Raw genomic sequence first — 25,449 nt, 5'->3', positions numbered from 1 at the left:
TCGAGGTGTACAAAAGTGAAGCGCGGAGAACTGGAGAACTGGAAAAATGGCTGGCGCATGCCTAATCACACTGGCTACATCGACGCCCAAAAACTAGTTCACGATCAGTAACAGTTATAGCGAGAGTGTTCTATAACTAAACGCCTGCCTGTCTTGTCTATGGTTTGCAATGCCAAGCCTATTCTCTCATCCCTTTCAATGTTTTTGTCTAAACCCTCACCGATGTTTCGAGAAATACTACTTGCATAGCCTCCGCAACGTTGCACGCTAAATGGGAAAATCAGTATTGAGCAGCGAAATTTATCTTCAGGTACGCACATGGCGCGATAAGGTGCAGTTGTGCAACTCTTCCTTCTGTTCACTCTGCGAAATCTATATGTTGAACAACTGCTCTCACGACTCCATGCACAAGGTATGCTGTGCACACTGTGCAACAGCCAATGTTGACTACACACGTGACGCAATGGCACGTGCTGAATGGATCGAATGGGAAGCAGTCAAATGCGCTAGGGAAATCAACTAGACAAGCTATTCAGTCCGACACATGTTTGCTTGAACACAATGTTGACTCGAACGCTGGTTAAGTTTTTTATACGCATTCTTCAGTAGGGTACTATACGCGACCCCTGCAATATTTAATTCAGCTTCGCTTTATTCCTACAGGATCATTTCACAAGCAGTGCATAATGGGTACCTGATAGATTGGTTTGGTTTATTGGGGTTTAACGCCCCGAAGCAACTCAGGCTATGAGGGACGCCGTAGTGAAGGGCTCCGGAAATTTCGACCACGTGCACTGACATCGCACAGCACACGAGCCTCTAGAACTTCGACTTCATCGAAATTCAGCCGCCGCGGCCGGGATCGAACCCGCGTCTTGAATGTATTAAAAATGTGAGTACGTGTTACACTGAAATGTGGTAACAGTATACTCCTTAAATAATAGCTCACTCGAGCTAGTCACCACGTATAAGTACTTAGGACTTCACCTTCATTCAGACTTAGCATGGAACCACCATATTAACCTTATGCTTGCATCTGCTAATCGGCCATTAGGTCTCTTAAAACATAACCTAAAGCATGCTCCTCCTCACCTCCGTGCTCATGCCTATACCACTCTAATTCGACCTAAAATTGAATATGCCTCGGCTATTTGGGACCCTTACCAATCTTACCTAATAAATAACATTGAATCATTGCAGAACCGCGCCGTTCGTTTTATTTACTCCGATTATTCACGTAACACCAGCGTCACAGCCTTAAAGAAACGCGCAGGTCTCCAGGATTTATGTCTCCGCCGTAAAATTGCACGACTGTCACTTTTTCTTAAACTTTATCATCATCCATCACTTCATAACGACTTTTTTTCTTTGCCTACTTCGATTTTTGACCGCCGCGATCATCCCTTTAAAGTTAGACGTTTCACGTGCAGGACATTTATCTATGCGCATTCATTCTTACCACGCACAATATCTGACTGGAACACTGCCTTCACATATCGCAACCACCACTGATCCTGATAAATATTTTAAACTTATATCTTCAATAACTACTGCTTAACTCTTCGCATACATTGTTATTTTATTTGTTCATGGCTTCCTTTTTTGCAGGGTTTGTTACTAAAAAGATTCATTATATTAGTGTTCTGTTTGTATAATTTTAATAATGCAGTAATCTTCGTTCTTTGCCGCGCTGCCATTCTTTTGATTCTTTTGCTTACTTATGTCATGCAAAGTGTCTTATTTGTGCTTTTGATTGATTCTTTTGCTTACTTATTTCATCCAGTGTGTCTTATTTGTGCTTTTGTTGTTTGTTTTATATTTGTGGTTTTTTTTTATTCTGTTCAATTGCCTGTGCCCCCCCCCCCCTATGTAATACCCTCTCGAGGGCCTTTAGGGGTATTCTGTATAAATAAATAAATAAATAAATATGTTTAGCGTTTTTCTTGTAATATGTTGTTTTTTTTCACTTTTTTTTCTGTACATGTTGTGATAAAATATGCTGTGTATAAACTTTTTTTTACAACATTCCGCCAACTGCCAATGAAAGGGGGCCTGCGGCCCTGTCAAGCTGGCTTCTGGCAGCTTTTTCTGCAGGCTTCCTGCGTCATGTAATGTGATGTGAATAAACTTCTTCTTCTTCGTCTTCTTCTTCTTTCGGGCCAGCAGCCGAGCGCCGTAACCACTCAGCCACCGCGGCGGCTGAGTGGCTGATAGACCTGATAGAGAATATATATTACTGGCAAAAAACAAGCTCAATTTAATACCTTGAACTATGAAGTGATTCTTGTGGATTAAGCTTATTGCGCAAATGTAGTGCAAGATGTTCTAGCAGGACCAGAACTCAGTCATAGTATCTTCTAATCTTCTGCCAGACATTGTTGCCAGACCACATTAAAAAGCATACCCTATAGAGTGCAAGGAACACAGGCACGAATTACGATCGCTTGAATTAAAATGCTAGTTTTACGCACAAAGCCTTCAAATTTAGTCACACCTGCCAGCACTGTTCTCACAAAGGGAAAGTTTAAAAACATCCGAGAAGAAACATGTGAGAGAAGAAAATAATTAAGAAAGAAAAATTATCGGAGCACTTAAGCATTTCTTGATGTGTAAATGCGAGGGCATTGCTCGTCATTGAGTGTGTCGCTGAGTTGTTGTCGGGGACTTGGGGAGTGAACGTCGTTTCGCTGCAGCAGCTCGCTTCGTACGTTAGGCTGGGTTATAAATAAATTGCTTTTTGAGAAAAGGAAATCGCGCCATATCTGCCTCACATATCTCGGTGGACACCTGAACCGCGCCGTATTGGACCACCTTGGGATATTTAACGTGCACAGACATCGCACTGCACACGGGCGCCCTTGCGTTCGCCTCCACCGAAACGCGGCTGCCTTGGTTGGGTTCGAGCCCGGGCACTCCGGCTCGGTAGCGCCTTAACCACTGAGCCACCGCGGCGGGTCTCGCTGGTTTGCGATTGTCGCGTCCTTCGTCGGCAGTGAACTTCCGCCCCCAGCAACGCTTTGCTATCCCTCCTGATGACATAGACGCGAGCGATTCGACTGGAATGATGAAGACTCCATAACGCAGCAACCTCACTCTCCGAAAGCTGAAGGCCAACTGACGGCGGCGGCTGGGACTTTGCCTTTTGTGGAATCTCTAGCCAGGTTTAAATGAACACAACAGTGGCGCATCGTACTTCCTAGCGTATCTGCAAGCGTAGGCTTTCTTGCCGCGAATGTTAAATCAACTTAGTTGCCTTCAGCTTCCTCACTTTTTACTTGTAGCATATAATTTAGCGCCACGATCCCACAGAGAGATTAGTTAACCCGCTGAAATTAGCACTGCTGAAATTACACCGGTAATTGAAGCTATGACGAGACAACTCTCCGCCTTCATTTCCCTTTTACCACTGGATCTCTACTACTCTGTCATCAATATAGTGCGCTGGACATCTGATGTGGGGAGCAGTAGCAGGTCTGTACTTGCACCTACCGAATTTTCAACAGTCAGAAGGCAACGCTTCCAACCCGATCAGATTAGTGGGAAGCATACGCCTATGCGCCGAATCACAGACAAGCTTGTTTTAGAAAATTCAGATGTCACCAATGGTTAAAGTATGATTGCTAGAAGTACAGAGGCAGCTTTCAATATTTATAAGGATTTGTACTTGGGCACCGCAGTGTCAGTGGTTGGAACAGGACGTCAAGAAAGAGCAGAGATGAGAAACAAAGCTCTCAATATATAATTTATATAACTTTTAACTACTAAATTTATGCACCTCTTTACCAATACAGTACAAGGAAGGTAGTCCCTGTAAGAACTGCGGTAACCTCTATAAAATTTTTCACACTTTTGTTATGCGATGGTTTTGAAGCCTTCGTGCAAGATATTATGACCCTAGAGGAACGTGAAACCAAACCATGCCTGATTGAGACTAGGAACAAATTTTCGTCCTCCGTATCCGTATCAGTTTCTGTAGCCCCTTCCTGGCAATAAATTTTGTTGTTTTTTTTCCTTTGGCACAAAATTGGCCTTTGTCAGGCGGTTTTTACACACAAATAAAACGTTTCTGACTGCAGTCTGAAAAAGTGATTACACTAGCCTCCTGCCGCGGTCACTTAGTGGTTACGGCGCTCGGCTGCTGACCCAAAAGACGCGGGTTCGATTCCGACCGCGGCAGCCGAATTTCGATGGAGGCGAAATTCTAGAGGCCTATGGGTTGAGCAATGTCGCTGAATGTTAAAGAACCCCACGTGGCCAAAACTTCACGAGCCCTTTACTACGGCGTCTCCCATAGCTTGAGTCACTTTGGGACGTTAAACCCCATAAACTAAACCAAACCAAACCAGAAACAGTTGTTCAGTCCATATGCTTGGCAACCGCGCACATGCCGTTTGGGCAGTGACACTCTCAAGGCTCCAATCTCCTGGTTTTGATTGTTTCAATCATCGTATATAACTCAAAAAGATCACAACACGCGTATCCGAAGTCCTCTTCCTGCAGGGCACGATGTACACAATAACAATTACGGAAAACCTCCAGTGCAAAGAAATGCGCGTGCGCAAGCGCCTAGTAGAGGTGTCAGGCGTGTTTACGAGCAAAATAAGTTCGTGTGCCGCCGCGAAAACAGCAAATTTAAGAGGCACTTCAAGGCAGATGGCTTTGGATACATGTGCAGTGCGTCGCTATTTTGAGCAGTAAGTGGACATACTACTCACCTTACCGTTTAAACGGATGTCCCTGAACAAGCGTAGTTAGCCAACAGGAAACAAGCACTCCTTGACGTCTAGTCAGTGCGCCTCATCACTGTGAACTCTGCTTGGAATCAGCGTTCTTAAGCACGAGGAACTACAGCTGCAGAAATTGCTCCGCCGATTATAGCTGGTATTCAGTTAAGTTATACTAGGTGGACAAGGAGCAGACTATGGCGGAGAAAATTGTGTCTTGACCACCACAAGCACCAGCGCTGTGTCGCTGCGACCATAAGTGTCCGTCGGCTGGCGCGGTGTTCCACAACCCCCGATTTATATTCTGATGCGGCGTAAGGTAAAGAAAAAAACGCCGACTCTGTAAGTAAGTTTGCCTCTCTTCGTTCATTCCCCACACTGTCTCCGCCTGTTATGATGTAATATGACTTGCACAAGCTAATGAGATGTGTGTGGTGCGATGAAACAGAAGCGTTGCGCCACCTGGCCAAGCCACGTGGCACGGTGCACGTGCAAGGGTCATCCTCACCATTCATTAAACCTTAAGACCCCCTGTCGGGGTAGTACATAACGCCGCGGTCAAATACAACATGAATACAAAAGGTCAATATAAAAAGAGTACAAGAAGATAATCGTAAGACGAAGCAAAGAACGTGCCATTCAAGACGATAGCTAATCAACTTTTTCCTGAACGTGAAAGTGTCACCGCCAACCCGCCAACCCGAGTGGGCACGGCGGACCGAGAGCGACCATGCGGCCTAACAGACCATTCCTCCGCCTTGTGCAGGTCCTTGCTTTTGGTCTCGTCGGAACAATAAAGCAAATCAACCAAGTTGACGGACAGATCGACCTTCCAAATCTGCCAGATGCAGTTGCTGATTCCCGATCTGCGGCTGCGTCGAAATTATCACCGAACCGAAGCTCTCTTCTTCCTTTGGCGATATCTTTACTGCTGCGTGATGCACCGACAGCGCCACCATCACGACACGTGACCTCATCGCTTTAGGATATAAAATAGTATTTTCAAGCCTTTGACTCAAGTGGGCACGGCGGACCGAGAGCGACCATGTGGCCTAACAGACCATTCTTCTGCTTTGTGCAGGTCCTTGCTTTTGGTCTCGTCGGAACAACGAAGCAAATCAACCAAGTTGACGGGCAGATCGACCTTCCAAATCTGACAGATGCAGTTGCTGATGCCCGATCTGCGGCTGCGTCAAGATTACCACGGAACCGAAGCTCTCTTCTTCCTTTGGCGATATCTTAACTGCTGCGTGATGCACCGACAGCGCCACCATCACGACACGTGACTTCATCGCTTTGGAATATAAAAGAGCAACTTCACGCCTTCGACTTAAGTGGGCACGGCGGACCGAGAGCGACCATGTGGCCTAACAGATCATTTTTCTGCCTTGTGCAGGTTAGTGCTTACTACAGCTCTGTTATAAGCGACAACCGTTGTCTTTTGGTCTTGCCGTGCCCGCAGCAAGCTGTATTAATGGTGTGTGACGTGTACTGCGTATGCTTGCTCCTCTTAAGCGGAGATATCGAGTTGAATCCCGGACCTTACACGGAGGGTTCCAGCACACATGAACTCCTTGAAAAACTGCTTTTGGGACAGAATAAATTTAGTGAGGATGTTGCAGCACTTCGTATACAACAAACTAGCATGGAAACACGTCTGGTGGACTGGGAGACTCGATTTGCAGGAATGGAGAAACATGCGGCGCGGGTGGAAGCACTTGAAAGCACGGCTAAAGCCTTAGAAGCAAAAATTACGGATTTGGAGGATAAAAGTAGACGCTCGAATTTACTGGTTTTGGGGTTATCAGAGGAACTAGAAGAGACAGACGCTGTACTGCGTCGTAAAGTTCTAACTGATATATTTTCTACCAAGTTACAAATCACGTGCAAGTCTTTAGCCCGATACATCGGATCGCAAGAGCGATAGAACGCGGCCAGTAATTTTATATTTTCAAGATTACGAAGAAAAGGAAAGTATCATGCAAAATGCTTTCAAACTTAAAGGTTCTAATACTTCTGTTCAAAACGATTACTCACGAAACACGCTCAGGAAGCGTAAACTTTTGTGCGACAGTACTTCAGAGGAAAGGGAGCACAAAAGAAAAGTTCAGCTAATCAACGAGAAACTTCGAGTCGACAACGACCTTTACATTTGAGATGACACTAAAAACTCTAGGGAAAAAATTGGTAAATATAACCATGCTAAACAAGACTGACTTCTCCGGCCTGATACGAAAGATATGCGCATATTAAATATAAATGAATATAAATGCACGCAGCATTGTTAACAAAAGTGATCAATTAGAGGCTATTATCTTAGGTTACAACCCGCACATCGTTGTTTTGACCGAAACTTGGCTACACAGCGGCATAGATGATGAAGACGTTTTTCCACCATCTTACAGTGTTTTCCGTCGTGACAGATCAACGAGGGGAGGCGGGGTGGCTGTGCTCGTAAAGCCAAACTTGTCAGCAACTCTCTTGTGTCAGGCTGATAGCATAGAAACTATTAGCCTAAAATATCTTACTATGGACAATCATTTGCCGTTTATTGAGCGCCTGGCTCACCACCCCAATTCCTGTGTGATTTGTGTGAGCATGTCAGTTCGATCGTACATAAAAAAAAATTTTTAGTGGGTGACTTTAATCTTCCAGGAGTTAACTGGGAACATTGTTCTTGTAGTGGCGAATTTAGCACTCCTGTTGATTATATGCGTGAAATAATCTTATGCCTTAATTTGCAGCAAGTTGTCAACTTACCAACGCGAGTGCATGGTTCTTTATCATCAATGCTTGATCTTGTCTTCGTGAGCAAAACAATCGAGCATTTTTCAGTATCAATTGAACATGAAATGTCTGATCATAGAATGGTGTACTATTCGTGTCATTTAAAAAATGTACCGCTAAGAAGGCAAAAATTGTACAAGTGAAGGACTTCACACGTGCCAGAGACGAAAGCGTGTTAGATTATCTCGATTTACACCTAAGCAACGTTTGACGGAAGCAATGTAGCAGAACTTTATGACAAGTTCAAAAACATCTGCAGTTATTGCATCAAAAATTTTGTTCCAACGAAAACAAAGAAAACAGGAAATGAAAACCCTTGGATATCGCGTGAAGTCATTCACTTGAAAAGAAAAATGAAGCGCTTAAGACGACGGAATGCCTCACGAACTACAGTACAGAACTTACAAGCTACGCTAAGCTCGTCAATTGGGCATGCCAAACGGCATTATTTTAATAACACTTTGCCGCACTTTATTCGTACGGCTCCAGAAAAATTCTGGAAATTTCTGAGTAAAAAGAACAAGGCAGTAGATCAAATAATAAAAAATGGCATTACCGTTGTCGAAAAGCAAAGTATCGCCGAACACTTTAATGCATTCTTCCACAGTGTGTTTATTAACTCAGATCAGCTTGCACTTCCCGTTTCACCTTTATCAAATGTATCTCCTGAATTTTTATCCACCCAAGGTGTGCTTTCCATGCTCCTTAATCTGAAAACAAAATCTACACCAGGACCGGATAACATACCGAATGTTTTTCTGCGCCGATACGCAGAAATGATGTCACACTTTCTGGTAATAATTTTCTGTGCGTCACTGTCCACTGCAGCCCTTCCCCCTGACTGCCGAACGGCACGTGTAGTGCCAGTGCCGAAGAAGGGAGACCCCACAATGATTACTAACTACCGACCAATTTTGCTAACATCATCTTGTTGTAAGATGCTTGAACACGTCATAGCCAACTTCATCAGAGATTTTCTGGAGGATAACAATATACTTTCACCTGCGCAGCATGGTTTTTGTAAAGGATTTTCTACGGTGACACAATTAACAACTGTAATTCATTCTCTTGCTAGAATTTTAGACAAATCCGGCCATGTGGACGTTACTTTTTTAGACTTCAACTTTGTTTCACACTCTAAGCTTATGGAAAAACTTAAGATGATTAACCTTCCTCCTTTCATTATTAACTGGGTTGCTGCGTACGTCACTGATCGTAGACAGTTTGTTAATATTCATGCTTACTACTCCCATGAACTTCCAGTTACTTCCGCCGTCCCTCTGGGAAGTGTGCTAGTACCGTTGTTTTTAATATATATTAATGACATTGTGAGCGTTATTACCGAACCCGATCCAAATACGATTGTTTGCAGACGACTGTGTGCTGTTCAGGGAAGTTTCAAGCGAGGATGACCAGAGAACTCTTAATAATAATATTCAAAAAATTATTTCCTGGTGTCACTGTTGGGATATGCAATTGAACGCTGACAAAACAGTGTATGTGAAAATAACCAAGAAACTTAATAACATTTATTTTCCCTACGCCCTCGGGACAGAACCATTAACCCAAGTGAGCGAGTATAAATATCTCGGCGTCACACTAACAAATAGTTTAAACTGGAACACTCGAATAACTAATGTATGTGACAAAGCCTTTCGGAACCTTTGCCTTCTCCGTCATAAATAGAAGCACGCCCCCGCCGAAACTAAACGTTTAGCTTACACATCATTAATAAGACCGAAACTTGAATATGCATGCGTAGTATGGGACCCTTATACCAAAACTAACATAGACGCTCTCGAAAGAATCCAGCGTAAGGCAGTAAGGTTTATTTTTTCCAAGTACTGTGCAACTGATTCCGCGACAGCACTAATGAAACAACAAGGAATACCGACACTGGAACTGAGAAGAAAAATTCAGCGATTAAAATTTTTGTTCCTTCTTAAAAATAACCTTCTTGCTCTAACTCCTGAACCGTACATAACACTACTTACGGCACGCCGAACACGACATCGACACGATGACTCTCTAACGCCATACAGCACCAGAACTAATCTTTTAAATATTCTTTTTTTCCTCGCACGATAACAGATTGGAACAACTTACCTCAGCCTCTTCTAAACAGCATTGATTCAATTGAAAACTTGAATTGCTCTTAAATATTTCTCTTGTCTACTTATTTGGTTGCCCAAACTGATCGTGTTTTTGCCTTGCTGCATGCTTGACATTTCATTTTTGGATATTTCATTAACTAGCTTACTTCTGTTTCTTTATGTTTGACTTTCCCAAATGAAGAACTCGGTTCGCATTTCGTTTAACCCGTGTTTTGCTCATATTCTATTTCCCAAAGATCAAGTGTTTTCAAATTATTATTTGCTATCTTCGTTCCGTACACTGATGCCACTTGTATGCCCCTCCTGGTTGGGCCGTAAAGGCCTGCAGTATTAAATAAATAAAATAAATAAATAAACCCTAACCCTTAACCCCAAAAGTAACCGGTAAACAAAAAAGTGCATGTGCCCCGCAGAGGGGAAGACGCGGAAGTGCGACTCTATAGGAGCAGAGGATTGGCAAGTAGGAAAACGACGTGTAGAAAAAAGCGCAACAGGGCGCGTGGTATTCAAGACTGGAGTTAGCAGCTGTCGGACGGCGGGTACGTGGTACTCATCAGCTCATTATTTGAAATGTGCTGGCAAAGACTTGTCCTACAAAGGACCAGTATGATAGCATCTCTTTCCTATCTTGGGCCAATTAGCTGTGCTGCTTAAGTGTGCGCCTCCCTTGGCTCGCTGACGCCAGACCTCCTGCGTCCTGTACTGCCAGGCGCTGTTCGTTACCGGGTCGTTCAACGCCACCCCAGCAGCCTACGATCTCCCGGTCGTAGGCTGCTGGTGAAGATGCCCTCCTGCATCTTCTGCAGGAGAAGATGCAGGAGAAGACGCCCTCCTGCATCTTCTGGGTCATCCAATGCCACCCTCTGTTCGACATCCGCTCCGTCTGCGCTTTCGGTCCTATGTGGTCGGGCACAGGACACGGGCCTCTAGCATTTCGCCTCCATCGAAATGCCACAGCCGCGGCCGGGATCGATCCCGCGTCTTTCGGGTCAGCAGCTGAGCACCATATCTACTGAGCCACCGCGGCAGCTACAGCATTTGGCTGTACGATACAGTTAAACTCCAGATTTTGTGTCGAGCAACAAAGCTGCTCGTTGTTCTGCCATTCCACGCCAGATGTGCAGGCTGTCATTCTTTCAAGTCAGGGAAACGCTCATGCTTCGCGGTGAACAATTATTATATCTTTTCATAGCAGTACAATTATTTCTTTTCTTTATTTTTTCCTCACGTTAATCTCCAACCTGCGCCGTGTGTGCTATTTAAGCGCAGTAAAAGTTTTCGTTCAGAGAGCTGAAATTGAACATTTTAGAGCTTATCAGGATCCCGCTTTCGACTACATATTGCCTCAAGGTAGTTTGATGCTTTACCTTCTTTTTAACTGTTATTTTTTCCTCGCCTCAGCTGGATAGACAATTTTTATCATTTTCTATTTCCCGCTAGATCAGTTCTTTGGCGTATGCCCAATCCGCCCAGTTATTTATTTCAGGAAAGTTCGTAAATCTGCAATGCGAAGGTGTGCAACCAGGATGTTCTGCCTAATTCTCTGTGATGCTATAAGCTTCGTCAAGACAGTGGAGTAAATCCAACAGCTTTACAGCGTAGATTTTAAGTTCATGCTTTTCTCATAAATATAGGTTCACGCAATCAAATTGTTCATTTCCATTTCCATCACGGCATTACAAGGAAGTTTGCTTTCGTTCCTCGTGGCCACATCAACAATTGCGTGTGAACTCACGCAAAAGAAACCATATTTGAATGGCCTGCCATAACGAACGTATCAGTTGAAAAGCTTTGTGTATTCGTCGTTACACGCAGCGAGAACGAACCTTCTCATTGCTCGTAGAGTTTTAGAAATAAAGGTAGTATTGTTTCAATGCCGCCTTGCATTATAATTACACGCCATAGTCACCCAGTGGCCTTGGGGTACGGCCGCTGAGACCAAGTTCCCGAAATTAAATTCCGGCCGTCGCAGCCGCACATCGATGGAGGCTATATGCGTCCACCTCCTTGCATGGTAAACCTGCTTCTCCTCATTACATGGTATCCAAACCAACCTAAGCCTGGTTCCCGTAGCAGTTACACTCCACTTGAGGACTCTATACTTCCGCCATGCTCACCTCCTTCCGCAGTAACCCTACTTCTTCACCGTAGTCACCACTCTCTTGGTTACACCGACTACTATTACTGCGAAGAGGACGACGCTGCGGAACCCAGGGAAAGCAGCGTTAACAGCTGTCCCTGTAAACAGCTTTCTTGGGGCGACTTTGTGCAGCTCTTCTTTTCTGAGGTACCGCTCAGACAGGCTTGCAATTGTAGTTGCGATCTTGGAGCATCCTCCCTACGGTGCCCAACTTGCGAACGCCTTTCGGTCTTACCAAGTATACTTATCTAGCCAAACGTGCCTTACTCGAGTGTTGCATTGTGATTCACCTGCCCTTATGCTGATACAGAAACAACAAAGCCCCTATGAAAAACTCGTCTGTAGAAAGGCTGCCTGCAACAGGGGCTAAAATGAACTCAGAATAATGTCACTATTAGTTTCAAGCATCCCTAGATTTTAGCGCAAAACCTGTGTTAACTTTGCTTCGCCAAGATATTTTTTTGAGTCACGCAAGGCCTCGATCGCAAAGGACCTATTAAAAAATCACTGTATCAATAGAGATAGAACCCACTCCTGCTGGACCCTCTGCCGCCTGGAAAAGGCGATCAGCTGAGCGCCATGCAAGCAGTCTGCCAAAGCATTCAAGTACAGTAATGCTTTCTGAAGCCTTAGCCTGGCGACGATCAGGCTCCTTTCTTCTTATTAGGGCTACCAGTGAGATGAGCCCTTGTTTCGAAGCAAAGTCGACCACTTAGTATTCTCTAGCAGTCGCCAGCGGACAATAAGAGTTCGCATAAACCTTCATGGTTCTCACTAGAAGTTCCTCAGCTTTAAAAAATGCGCAGAAACAAAGGCGCTGACGCGAGAATCTAGAGCAGCTACCGGAGTTCGTGGTTACGAATGGTGGCACAAAGAAGCCTACCGTGCAGAGAGGCTTAGAGACAAGAAGGCTGACTGCTCTGCCCGACGGAAAAACAGAACACGAATATGGAGTCATCTTAAGTAGCAGCCCACGAGGACTTCGGAAGAGGTTTATGAAAAATCGCTTTGGTTCGCGACTGATTAATGCGAGTGACTGTGGATTGGAAAATAACTCGAGAAGTGCCTGATCCCTCGAACAACCTTTTCCAGCCGGAAGGAGATTATTTCCACGCCTTTACAGTTCGCTGGGCGTAGTGACAGCACTTGACCGAACCCGAACGATCCTCTATGTCCGAATAACGCGGTTTCAGATAGCCATCGTATAAAAATCTCTGCCTCTCCCGTAAACGAGAGTACAGTAAGCATGAAATGTTTACGGGCCTAATGTCATCTCGGTGGACACCCGAACCGCACCGTACAGGAAGGGAGGAACGCCACCACCCGTTCAACGCGATGCCTTGCCATTTGAACGCAAGGTTTTTTGAGGAAAGGAAATGGCGCAGTAATTCTCTGCCATCTCGGTGGACACCCGAACCGCACCGTAAAGGAAGTGAGGAACGCCACCACCCGTTCGGCGCGATGCCTTGCCCTTTGAACGCAGCGCTTCTCCCCCGGGCCCCTGTGCGCTTGCGCGGCTTTGCTTCGATGCGCGAAGCCCCTAAGAGATCACGTATGTCAACGAAGTGTAACGTGGCATTTATGTGCTTTTTGCACGCGTTATTAGAAATCGGAAATTATAATTCCGTGCATTATCAAACCCACAGCTCCACTGATATCTTGATAAACATTGAGAAGGCACTGGCAGCAGTTATTTTTTGTCTCGTTTAGAGACCAACCGGCGCTTGCATGCCGGTCGCGTAGGAGGGCTTACAGAGTCTCGTTAATTCTCGTTAAGTCTCGTACGGTGCCCGGATGTTCTCGTTTCAGAGCCCGGATGACTGGAATTCAGTGCCCGGATGAGTGGATTTCAATGCCCGGATGAGTGGATCTCGGTCTCGGCGTGACGTCACCACACTGCCGACAACGGGGGCTAAAAGCATTTCATGCTTAAAAACGACCTCCTCTTGCTCGAGTTCATTCGAGAAGTTATTGTTCGTGAGACCGCACATCACGAAGAGAAGGCGACTAGGCAACGTCATCGTCAATATCGCCATGGTTGTACCCGCGACGTGTGTGTTACCTCTGCCCACGTTCACAATAATGTGTTTTTATCAATTTCATTAAGAGGGGAAATGGCCGTTTTTTCTATCTGTAATTATCTTTACGATCATATCTTTTATATCAACTTTTATTTGTATTCCTCCCATAGAGAAATATGAACCGAATGTCGTCAGCGACGCCTCGGAGTGTTGTCTCTCTACTTGTCGCCGCAACTGTCCTTGTCGTAAGCCAGCACAGCGTACTCGCAGATGTCCATGAACTTGTCTGTGCACCGCTGTGGGACGTCATGTTTGACTTCGTCAGCCACCCACAACATGCACTCTGTGGTAAAACAAAATTACATTCATTGGACAGTGCTGACGCACAGAAGTCAAGGCATAGAGATTGAAGTATCCATGATGGCCAACTTTCGAACACAAACTCTTTCTTGGAGTTTAATCCCCATACGTCATACTACAATTCATGCCAAAATCAGTTCATCGGAAGGATGTATATTCTTTGAAATAACTTTTTGTTTCTTTTCAAAAAAGCTTGCTCGTCTCGCGTCAGAAGCATATACCCGAATCTCGTCGTATGCACAGCGCCGTCTTCTACTTTGAGGTGTTTGCGTCACGCTATGGACGGTGACCATAAGAAAAATTTTTATTCACTTTAGAGAAATGAAACTCGCCTTAATTTTTTTGAAAGCCTTCACCATAGAACTCGAACTTAGCGACACTTCTGGAAGTTGGCATGTGCGTGGTTTCCGACTTAAGTTGTCGAGGAAGCCGAAATCGATGGCCTCATGCTGTATTAAATGTAAAGTGGTACGTACCGTCTCTGCATCCGCAATGAACTCCGCGAATTGCTTGCCCGTGGCGTTACCTGCTACTAACTTCATGCCAGACACTCCGTTGTGTTAATAATTAAAAACCCAAATACGTACAAGGCCGCAGACAAGGAAAAATTGCAACATGAAAGGAGCAGAGGGAACGGTTTAAAGTGACATCTTCCCAGCTGCGTGCATGCTTAAAATCTGTCTGTTTGCGTGTTGTATAAGATACATTGTTTTCGGCTGGGTGCAAAAATCAATGCAACTCTAATTCAACAGTGTCCGCACCGACGAACAGCCGCCGGCATTTTTATATAACTCCACCCGGCTCCGGCAGCGCAGGCTATGAGCTATACTGGCTTTTTTCTACTGCTTGCTAGGCAAATAACTCGTGTGTTCGCGGAGTGCTTCAATGTTATAGTTCAAGTACCATTTAGTATGTACTGTGCGAGCATGAAAATCCCCCGCGCGTGCTCTGATTACTAGTTTTGCGCCCCGGCGCTGATGTAAGATAGTTGTTTATGCAAACAGCTACAGCTCGTTTTCATGGCACAAAGCGCAATATCAGTTCTCCTTATCAGAAATGTAATCTGGTACTGCGCAGCAGTTGTATGTTAATTTGCTTCCACACCATTCAAGCCTGCAAGAAGCGACAATGATCGGATCGCTTGCCTAAAAAACGCTTGATAGCCGCATTCTTCTCACCTCATACAATCAGCGCTTCCCGCTGCTTGAATCCGTTCACTTCGATGTGACCATTACTTCATTTTCATTCGCCTAATCGCGAAGTATGTTTGGCGGCATTTTCAATTTGTTGCCCACAAGCTGCTTCGACGAATGCCGCTGGCTGCCTTCGGCGTTGCTCGGCAGGCCGGATGACTTCGGCACTTCCCGCTTAGTGTATGCGCGTCCCTCGATGTAAGCAACCACCGATTTGAGTTTACTGCTGCCAAAACTATGCTCGATGGCGATCTGTATTTTTTAAATGGTGTGAGTTTCCTCCCCGCAATCGCCGAAATTGTACACACGAAGGAATCTTGTGGACATCACAAGGCTTACTGTTCCGCAGGTGGAGATGTTTCCACAGAAATTCCAGCTAAAGTTCATAGCTGGTGAGTTTTCAAGTCTTAACATGTTAAAGGTAGCCGTTCCATTCTCTTTTTTGTGCTACAGATAAAGCACAGCTAAGTGCAACTAACCAAGCCGTGTCCTCATCAGGCATGAAGTTCTCACTCGGCCACCGATCTCCCGCGATATCTTTGCGAACATAGGCGGTCGCTAGTTTTTCTGTCGTCGCTTCCGCCTGCATACTGCGAGAGACCGGTGCCTCAGGGCAGACATCTGCGGACCAGTGCACTGAGCAACGGCGTCGCATTGGTGTAATGTGATCTCTCTTTAACAATAATAATTAAAATGCTCTTTATTTCGCCAGCGGGCGATACATGATGGTAGGGTGTCCATAGTAATACAAAAACAAATACAAAAACAATATCATCGCACAAGTGTCCAACCACAAATTTCTAGGTGTTTGGTTCAATGAAAACCTTTCATGGAATGTGCATGTTTCAAATTTAGTGAAAGATCTCAGTAAGACTGTAGGATGTCTTTACAAAATTACTAACTTAATACCAACTTGGCTCAAGATTTCATTGTATTATGCTCTTTTTTATTCCAAAATATCATACTGTATTCTAGTTTGGGAAACCACTGGATCCGGTAACTTTAATAGGCTGCTTGTTCTCCAGAAAAAAGCTCTAAGAGCCTTTGAAGGCTATTATGGGAGACCGCGAGATTTACCTACATGGATGGATGGAAAAACTTTATTTTCGTCAGAGAGCATGTGTGGACGATTCCATGTTAGATGGCCATCAACCCGTGGCTGACGGCGACCTGGGTGGCCCACTCCACGGCCCTGGTCTGGACGACCGGGTCTGAGCTGGCCAGCACGGCCTCCCACTGCTCGAGGGAAGGATCACGCATAATGTCCGCCGGTGGCGGTGCTATGCTACAGCTCCATAATACGTGGTCATAGGTTGCCAATTCGTGACACCATTTGCACTCCGGCTGAATGTCCGGGTAGATTTTGCTCAACACGTATGGGTTGAAGAAACATCTGGTCTGCAATCGGCGCCAGACGCATTCCTGCGCCTTCACCAATTGCTTGTCCGGGGGTGGGTAAATCCTCCGGTTAAGTCTGAAATGAGTAGTAATGTCATGAAAGGATACCAGCCCATCTCTCGTGGACCTTCCCGGGACGTCCGGCTCACCTACTCGGCTGACGAAACCTCGAGCATTCATGTGAGCCGTCTCGTTCCCAGGGTTCCCAGAGTGTGCAGGTACCCAGACAATTTCCGCCTCCGTAATCCCTCGCTCCGTGGCCCGATTCAACAACCGCGCCGCTGTGACAGATATTCTGCCCCTCGCCAAATTTCGGATGGCTGTTTTTGAATCGCTGAAGATCAGGTCAGCATTACTACTAGTCATAGCTAGTGCTATTGCCGCTTCCTCTGCAGTTTCTGGGGAGCGGGTTTTGACTGATCCAGAGGCGTACAACGGGGCAGTCTATGTAGATGTCGCCGAGTATAAGAACAAGGATGCATTTGCAATTGCGGTGGTGGATGGGCGGGGCCACTTTACCTACAGAACCCTTATAGAAAAAACATGCTATTCTACCAGTACAACAAATTTATTATTTTCGTTTACTGCAGTATATTCACCATAACAGATTGTATGCCACTCTACCTGACAGGCCTGCCATAATGTACAATCTGAGAACACGAAAAAAACTTGTGCCCATCACTCGCACTAAGTCCGGAAAACAGAAATTAACTTTCCAGGTACCATCTGTCATTAACCAAACTTCACTAGAACGGGAATTCTGGTCATCAACTAAGGTATTTAAAAAATGTATAAAAAATATTTGGAAGAGAATCCTGTTTAGTTTTGTGGCCTATACTCGCTATAATATATGTTTTTGACTAGTCATTGTTTCCATGAAAACATCCTGCGGCATAAAATTTGTCAATTCATGCTTGTTTGTGTCATATTGTTGTTATATTATTTAGTTTCTTTGTTTGTCCTGCATAGGCGCTAAAGGTGCGTGCTGCCGCCTGTATCAGGGAGCCAAGGCCTAGTCAGGCCTACCGCCTTTTGCATTGGCTTTCCCTTTCATTTTTGGAAGAAAATAAACACCAAACCAAACCAAACCAAACCAAAAGCTGTCTTCTGAAAGCTTGAATACGCCATCGGCACTCTGCTCTTAACTTTACAATACCGACGGGGATCCAAGTTGCACCTATCTTTTTTGCGCAGTAACATGTTCTTCTCCTACTGGTAAATGCAGACGACGACTACTTTGATCCCCCAAGGAACAACATGTTACATGTCCTTCCCAGCTCGCCTAGTAGAAGACGCTGCAGCCAGTATTCTATTGTAGCGTGACTATAAAACTGCATTTCATCTAGCAGCCTCGTCATGGGCTTTTATGGTTCTTGTGATATAGTGACTCCCATTAAGAGGCCACGCCGACCACGCAGATGACAAAGAGAATGAGGTAGAGGCGCCTATTGCACCCGCTATGCACCCTGGCCAATCCCCCGCCGTGGGTATGTGCCAGTAAGCCTGAGGACATCATCATCATCAGTTCAGCAATTCAGTGCAAGCAACTGTGTTCAGTTACACGGTCCGCACTCAGTAAATCATTCCTCGTAACAAAGAGGTGAAACTCGCTGAGTATAAGGTCACCCGAAGACAGATTCCTAGCTCAAACTTCCCCGGAGTCTTCGCCTTGCTAGTCTACCATATTCCGTTCCCGTGATGCCGTTGGAGGGCGGCGCTACGAGGTCATTTACAAACAGTTCGTGGCCGCATTAAAGTGAACCACGTCCATTCGCGCGCTCAACCCGCGTCGGTGTGGACGAGTGGCTTGCCCGCTACCAACGGGTGAGCCGCTGCAAGTATTGGGGGTCCTTGTCAGTATTAGCTTCTTACTAACCGAAACGGCCCTAACCTGGTATGGCAACCACGGACATACTTTCACGCCCTGGGAACCGTTAGATCTCGGTTTCCGTTTTCTAACTTACTCTGCAGTCTGAGCCGGTAGCCTTATACGCTCGTATACCACGTATCGTGCGTCCTCTTTTATGCTCCGAACCACAGTTCCCCGGCATGCACCGCCACGAGTTATCATTAGCGACCGTAGCTGCCTGTTCACCGCCGGCCTTGAGAAGCAGCATCTGGGTTCTTACTCATCAAGCTTGCGCCTTTCATAGAGTTACCGCTGAATCTCTGAAGATGATGTCACAATGCCTTTCATTTGGGGCATTGTAACATAATCTCCATCATAACCATGCCTCTGTAAGGCGCTTCAAAATAGACTATGATTTTGTAATCAGTGCCAGTCATTAAATCTGCTGAAATAAAGCGAATCCAAGACCGCACTCCCTAACTCCCTCGTCTTTCCATCCTACTCATTTGGCGGCGACCTTAGTTTTGATGACAATATCACTGACGCATAAATAAAGTACACAAGCACCGTGCTAACAGCACAGCATGCGACGACAGAAGCCAAACTTTAAGCGCCGTACAATTATAGCGTGTTAACTTACGTTCAGTCTCCTTGTATGGAATGTCGAAAACAATGCACTCTTTGTAATCCGTGTAAAGGTATTTCAAAGTCTTCCATCTCCCGTCAGCTGCAGGGAATCCGCAAAGCAAAGCACTCATGAAGTATTCCTTATGTGCAGTCGATTCTGACAGAACGACTCTATATTTGAGCTCAGGACTGGCGTGTTACTTGAGTGTGCCACTTCGAAGACATTGTGCTACCGGAGCGAATATATTCAGAAGATATATTTTGTAACAGGTTATAATCAGAAAAAAATATTCAAGTTCAAAGAATCTTATATTAATGTTTCACTTGAATTCAATAGTTGAAAAAGAAACAAAGAGCTCAATTAGGGTGAAGCCAACAATTTATTCGCCTTTATCCATTGCCTACGCCGGTTGAAACGTAATGTTAGACGGCTGATTCTCTATAAATCTGATTGCATCAACTTAATACTTACAGTTCTCCAAAAGATAGTCAGCCTTGTCAGGCGTCGCTCCAGCCTTCAAATAGAAAGTCATGTTGGTCCTGAAAGGAGATTTCAAATGTAATTGTCGCAAGCGGGACCCACTGGGCACGATTTCCTGTATTATTTTAGAAACAGTAAGTATAAAAATTCGCGGGAAAAATATCTCACTAATTATTTCGAAACTGCAGTTTTATGTTTTGCAGACAATTAAAAATAATCGAATGTAAAATTGCTCACAGGCTTCAGTATACGCAGAAAAAGAAAATTAAGAAATAAAGTGTTTACTGTGAGAATAAGCGAAACCATCGCAGTGAGATGTAAAGACCAGACAGATAAAAAACAGTAAAATAAAAAAAAATTGGCTATGATTTGACCAATGGCCATCCCGAGGAGAATTGTGGAAGCAACGGCACGGCAATCGCAGCTGCGGCGGGATCTCAGGGGGCACTTTGTGTAAAGTGCGTAGAGGCGAAAGCGTTTTCCGCACTACATTGACTGCCTCTGTGGCACTGGTGACGTCACCACTGGATGACGTCACACATAATTAATGACTAATGACTAATTACTGATTAATGAATAAATACTAATTAACTGCTAATTAATGCCGCTTAAGCTTCGCCTTTAGGAATGGAACGCGACAGCGCACTGTAGCGCAACCAGGTAGTCCACCGAACGCCACCATCCGTTCGGCGCGATGCCTCGCCCTTTGAACGCAACGCTTTTTGAGGAAAGGCAATGGCGCAGCAATTCTCTGTCATCTCGGTGGACACCTGAACAGCGCTGTACAGGAAGGGAGGAAGTGGGAGTGAAAGAAGAAAGAGGGGCCGTAATGAAGAAAATGAAAATTGTATTTCAGGAAAGGAAATTACGCAGTAACTGTCCGACACTCACTTCTCACGCATGCGCAGTTGGGGCTCTCTGGGGCTCCGCGAAATTGCTCACACATAGTTCGCCAGTGCAATACAGGGTTCGGTGGTTGGCTAACGTTCTCCCAGAATATGTTAAGGACCGGAATAAGCAAATCCTTCTAGCTTTTATGGAGTCAGAACAAGACTCTATAGTAGCACCTATCTAAAACCTTATTGCAGGAAAGCTTTCCTCGTACAGCACAGCTAAAGCGCAGATTTTTCTGCGACGCAGATTACAGCAAAGCATTGTTGGGTTGCAGCCTCGTTGTTTCCTTATAATCTCTGCTTACTGCAGGTGGCAGACGGCCTTAAAAAAAGATTTGCTATGAAAAACGCGACCAAAGCTCTACGCAGCGATCGATATGAAATTGAAATTTTTGAATTGAGTGTTTCAAAGCGCGAAGCTATATGCTGGCGATGAGTGACCACGTACTGGAAGTGACGCTTTTATTTCGACCACCTGGGGTCCATAACCGTCCGGTACAAGCTATAATCAATACGGCCGCCAAAGCCGCGATCTTACCGAAATTCACAATCAAGGTTTCGACGACATTCGAGTGTGCTAATGGCGTTCAAGGGCTTCTCTCGCGTACATCTCCTAGAATTTTTTTTTTTTTGAGAGAGTGGATAATCTTTTACTGCAAAAAAGGAGACTTGTGCGGACTGTGGGTGATGTCCTCAGCCCAGAAGACCAGTACTTTCCGCCGACGCCTTAGTGATGGCGGCTGGCGCCTCCTGGTCTTTTAGGCTGTCGCTATCTAGGGTCACATCCCACCGCTCCGGCGCCACGAGGGGCGTCTTTAAGTGTTTGCGTATAGCTGTGCGTATCTAGGTAATGTGTGTGAATGCAGAATATCCCCACATTAGGGGCGTATGCGAGCGCTGGCGATTTTCAATAATATAGGCGGCGCCGCAGTCGAGCCAAGACAACTGTAGAGAGGACTGCGACTATGATCAGCCTGGGCGCATTAACAAGTCTCCTTGTTTCTACTATTGAGTCAATTTTTTCGTTGCAGTTGAGCGCCTATTTTCAGCTGAACACTCTGTATTGGCCTGTGTACCATAGGACCGATGTCGAAGTGGAGCGTGTCGACCAGTGACTGCAAACGCCTGCCATAAGAGCGGAACAGCCCACGATTGTAGCCTTCCACCAGAGGGTTTCTAGCGATGCCAAGATCCTCAGCACTGAGTTCATTGTTCCTAAGGCGGGGAAACTCAGCAAAAATGGAAGCACGTCCATGGTTTGCTATTGCATTCTTAAAGTGAGCAGGGCTCTGCGACACCATCGCAAAGCACTTAAAGCTAGAATGGCTCGCGATGGTTTCATTTGCGACGGTCTTGTACTTGGATTTCAATTCAGCAAACTGACCCCCAGTAGCATTTATGTGTGGCCATCACTTCTGTCAAGTAAGCAACGTCTTTATTTGTACGTTTGTAAGCACACTTATTTAGAGCGCTGGAGCAGTCTGCTGCATTATGAAGCGAAAAGTGCTGTTTGAAAGGAAATGTGCTCCTTCCATTGTTTTACTTCTGTACAGCTTCTCTTCAGAGCTAGGACTGGCCATGAAACGCACTACCTGCTGTAAATAATTATTCCGTTTCCTCTGTAGAGGGCTCCGATACCATAGAGCCGGAGTTCGCCCTCGGAGGCGTGACAGCGCCGATAGCGCTGGTCTCTTCACTTTGAGGTTTTGTTTTGCAGATCGTGAAGCATGAGCGATGTGAATAAACAGACATTACTACGGAAATACAAAACGCAGAGAGTAAAGCAATAAAATGCCTGCGCTTTAATTGCATATCGGGTTACGATGGTACGTTTTTGCGGCATTAATGTTTCCATCGCGGCAAGAATTACGAAGACCGGCGGCAATGAATTATTGCCATAGTCGTTCAAGTAAAACCAAATGAATATATACCTAATGGCACCGAGTTCTGACCTGGAAGATGGAAATCGTGCCCCTGCAAATGTCGTGAAAACACAACCAACGACACAGTGACTGGCCTGCCAATCCGCAGTTCCTGCACCCAAAGCTGACCTCTCTTCGAGTTGCTAGCAGTGGTTAAGCAATGAATTGATACCTCACAGTGTTTCCATTTTCTTGACGCACAAAAAGGCACGCACCCGACCTGCCGAGATTTTTTTTTTTACCACGACGTTCCGTAGACTACATTCTATAGTGCTTGATATGCAACCCCAGCAGTACACGGCACGAACCTGTCGGGTGAGACCTCTGTACACAGGATCGCGCCTCGGACGAAGTATGCGGCGTCTATGTTACAAAAACCGTCAGTATTCTTATAGGAAAGCTGCGGCAATAACACCTGAATTAGCCAACAAAGCACTCGCAAAGGAGCAAGCAAATCCGAGAACGCACTCGAGATCCTTCTTAGACTAGTTCGCTGCGCCGTTGTAGCGTGGCGTCGATTTCTTCGTAATCGTCAATAGCAAGATGTATGTGGTGAAGATTAGGCAAAGTCACTGTTTGGATGCCTCTATGATAGTAAAAATCCACGTGAAAAGGTTGCTTGTTTGGCAGGGGGTAGATACGCTATTTTAGACGAAGCGTCTATGGGCCGATGGAAAGATAGGTTGAGCGGGGTAGAGCGGGGTAGAGGGCACAATCGCTGTGCCTTGCTCGGTAGGTATATTGTCGAGATAAGGTGTTGGCCCTGATAATACTATCGGGACCTGCTTCTCCTGGGACTAAGGTGATGACGTGATCATGTTGGAAATTACCGCCCAGATCATGGAAAGCAGTTTTATAGAAGTCGATTTAGCAAATCGGTTTGGAAGTGACGGAGGACCGCCATGGAAGCGCAATCATTCTTCATCGAAGTTCAATAAGAGAAAAGTTAATTATGGCAATACGGCATCGCCGCATTTTTACGCCGTCATTTTGCCGAAATGTATTACTGCAGTACAGAATTCACTAACGCTTACTGCTGCAGCACAAATGGCTCTTCGGAGCAGAACAGTTCGAGGAGTCCCAGTTAGTAATACTTCTGCTTCTATGAAAAGTTTATGGTTCTGGAGAATTACTGTGACCCTGGGTTTATACACACGTCTTATTCGAGCGACACCAGTTTAGTTCAGTACAATTCAGGCAGTAACTTTTGCACCCATATTCATGCGGGAGAGATGTACCAGTACCTGACATCTATTTTCATATTGCCCTTTTGTCACCTATTATTTTAGTATAGCACCTGCCGGTTCTGAAAAGAATGATGAAGGAAGCGACTATGGAGCACAAGTCCTTGATCCATAATCCTGTCCAGAATGTTGTCTATTCTTCGAACACTGGCAGCTCAAATGTACATTAAAAGCTTTCATTCATCAACGAATCATTTTAGAAATAGTAATATTGTAAGCATTGGCTCAGTAATACAGTCGACGTAGCAACAGACATATTCCACAATGCTGCAATCATTCACGCTCACCCTGGTTGTCCATTCTTTCCTTTCAAAAACCACACAACCGTCGCTTTCTGGGACTTCTCGTCGTATTCTGTGCGAACGGCACTTACGCAGTCCAGATCTCCGTCCAGATCTTGGTCGAAAATTAGGGTGCCCGCTGAAAATGCTCCTAACAGCTGCGACATAAACGAAAACCAGACGTCACAACGGTTCGCATACAGACTGTATCCAATAAAGCGAGATGTACCTGGTACGGCGTTTTTATGATTTCAGTAAGAATAAGAAACCTTAATTTTATTATCAGAGGTCTGCTGTAAAAGCTAAAGATAAGCATTCCTGACATAAGAGTAATTGTTATGGGATGACGGTGGCTCTGAGCCAGCGGAGTTTCGTTTAAACCATTTAGCCTAAGTCGCCTGATGACAAAACGCAGCAGAAGCAAAGGTTATGTAGTACTTGGCTAATGGTACCGTTGTTATGGAGGAAGAACTACACGTGAAGAATATGCTACAAAAGTGCCTATTATTGTTTTAAACATCATACAGTACACTGATTTTAAACAGCCCTCTGCCTTTCTGATCTCTAACGCCTCCCATTTGTTCTAAACATGGTTTTTCCGTAGTGTACAGAAACCGGTGTATATCACATTACTCAAGGGAAGGACAGTTAAACGGTTCGGTTCAAGCTGCAAATTTCGCATTGCAATGGGAATATATTTCGGTACTGCAGGTTTAATTATTAGACACAAGTTGTTTTATTCAGCGCTAAACAGAGCCTCACATTTACCTTCCCTCAATAAGCGTCTCCGCCGGCAGCTCAGACGTACATTAAAAGCTTTCATTCATCAACGAATCATTTTTAAAATAGTAATATTATAAGCATTGGCTCAGTAATACCCGAACACAGATTCGCAGTTGTAAAAGCAAAAAAAGAAAGGAATTTAACTTCGATAATATTTTTCAAACGTTTAAAGCATAATTGCACGGTTTCTACGACAGGCCTACTCCCGCTTCATTGGTTTTCTAAAGGTACACCTCTACCTCTACAGTGGCATATATTTGTCTCAAACGAGAGGGAGGGGGAGAAAATAAAGCTTTGTTAGAGGCCTGTGCTGGAGCCCTGGAAGGCTAAAGCTCTGCCTGTAGAGCAAAATGAGCCAGCGTAACATCCCGTTCCTGCCTTAATTTCCTGCCGGATGCTGGGCAGATAGGAAATGGAACCACTTCGACAACTTCTGCGCCATGGTTAACTGCCATAGTTGCGGGGGCACCGCAGCTGTGATATTTCGCTGCTTCTTTCTTCTCTGAGCTACTAAGTAGCAGGGTTACTTGGAGTGACAGCGCCGGCATCTCGAAGGCTTGACATGAAAGCATCGTTCTTTATGTACAAAACCAATTTCTCTCGTTCATCGAAGAGAAGAGCATTCGGTGTTC

At 45.2% G+C, this 25,449-nt stretch overlaps 2 protein-coding genes across 3 annotated transcripts in view; one reads left to right on the top strand and one right to left on the bottom strand.

Annotated features, from left to right (window-relative positions):
* The first annotated feature begins 4,506 nt into the window (after positions 1-4,506).
* On the top strand, positions 4,507-8,372 carry LOC149343018 (uncharacterized). Its single transcript, XM_089546869.1, has 4 exons — positions 4,507-4,577; positions 5,745-5,915; positions 6,060-6,120; positions 8,340-8,372. The coding sequence occupies exons 1-4, from the start codon at positions 4,507-4,509 to the stop codon at positions 8,370-8,372; spliced, it is 336 nt and encodes a 111-aa protein (XP_089402995.1).
* Positions 8,373-14,004: 5,632 nt separating this feature from the next.
* The window catches only part of LOC149343017 (uncharacterized), a 75,436-nt gene continuing 63,991 nt past the window's right edge, over positions 14,005-25,449 (bottom strand). The window contains exons 2-5 of one of the 2 annotated variants that reach the window (XM_089545548.1): positions 24,041-24,192; positions 19,686-19,753; positions 19,227-19,313; positions 14,005-14,129 (exon numbers count right to left, since the gene is read on the bottom strand). In XM_089545548.1, coding sequence (XP_089401674.1) covers positions 14,005-14,129; positions 19,227-19,313; positions 19,686-19,753; positions 24,041-24,192 — 432 coding nt within the window. Of the gene's footprint in view, positions 14,130-19,009; positions 19,314-19,685; positions 19,754-24,040; positions 24,193-25,449 lie in introns of those variants that run through there. The other variant, XR_016283087.1, reaches the window with a different exon arrangement.

The sequence above is a fragment of the Amblyomma mixtum genome, chromosome 5 (assembly GCF_055824585.1).
Source record: "Amblyomma mixtum isolate Tamu chromosome 5, ASM5582458v1, whole genome shotgun sequence".
In the NCBI taxonomy this organism is placed as follows: Eukaryota; Metazoa; Arthropoda; class Arachnida; order Ixodida; family Ixodidae; genus Amblyomma; species Amblyomma mixtum.
The sequence above is the reverse complement of the archived record's forward strand: the minus strand, read 5'-3'. Positions and strand labels throughout refer to the sequence as shown.

Bases quoted from the DNA above. Each gene is read 5' to 3' on its own strand.
- LOC149343018 (XM_089546869.1), top strand. From the start codon at position 4,507: ATGTACACAATAACAATTACGGAAAACCTCCAGTGCAAAGAAATGCGC. The intron at 4,578-5,744 runs GTCAGGCGTGTT...CTTTGACTCAAG, and splicing joins CGCAAGCGCCTAGTAGAGGT to TGGGCACGGCGGACCGAGAG. The intron at 6,121-8,339 runs GTTAGTGCTTAC...TGTCCACTGCAG, and splicing joins CATTTTTCTGCCTTGTGCAG to CCCTTCCCCCTGACTGCCGA.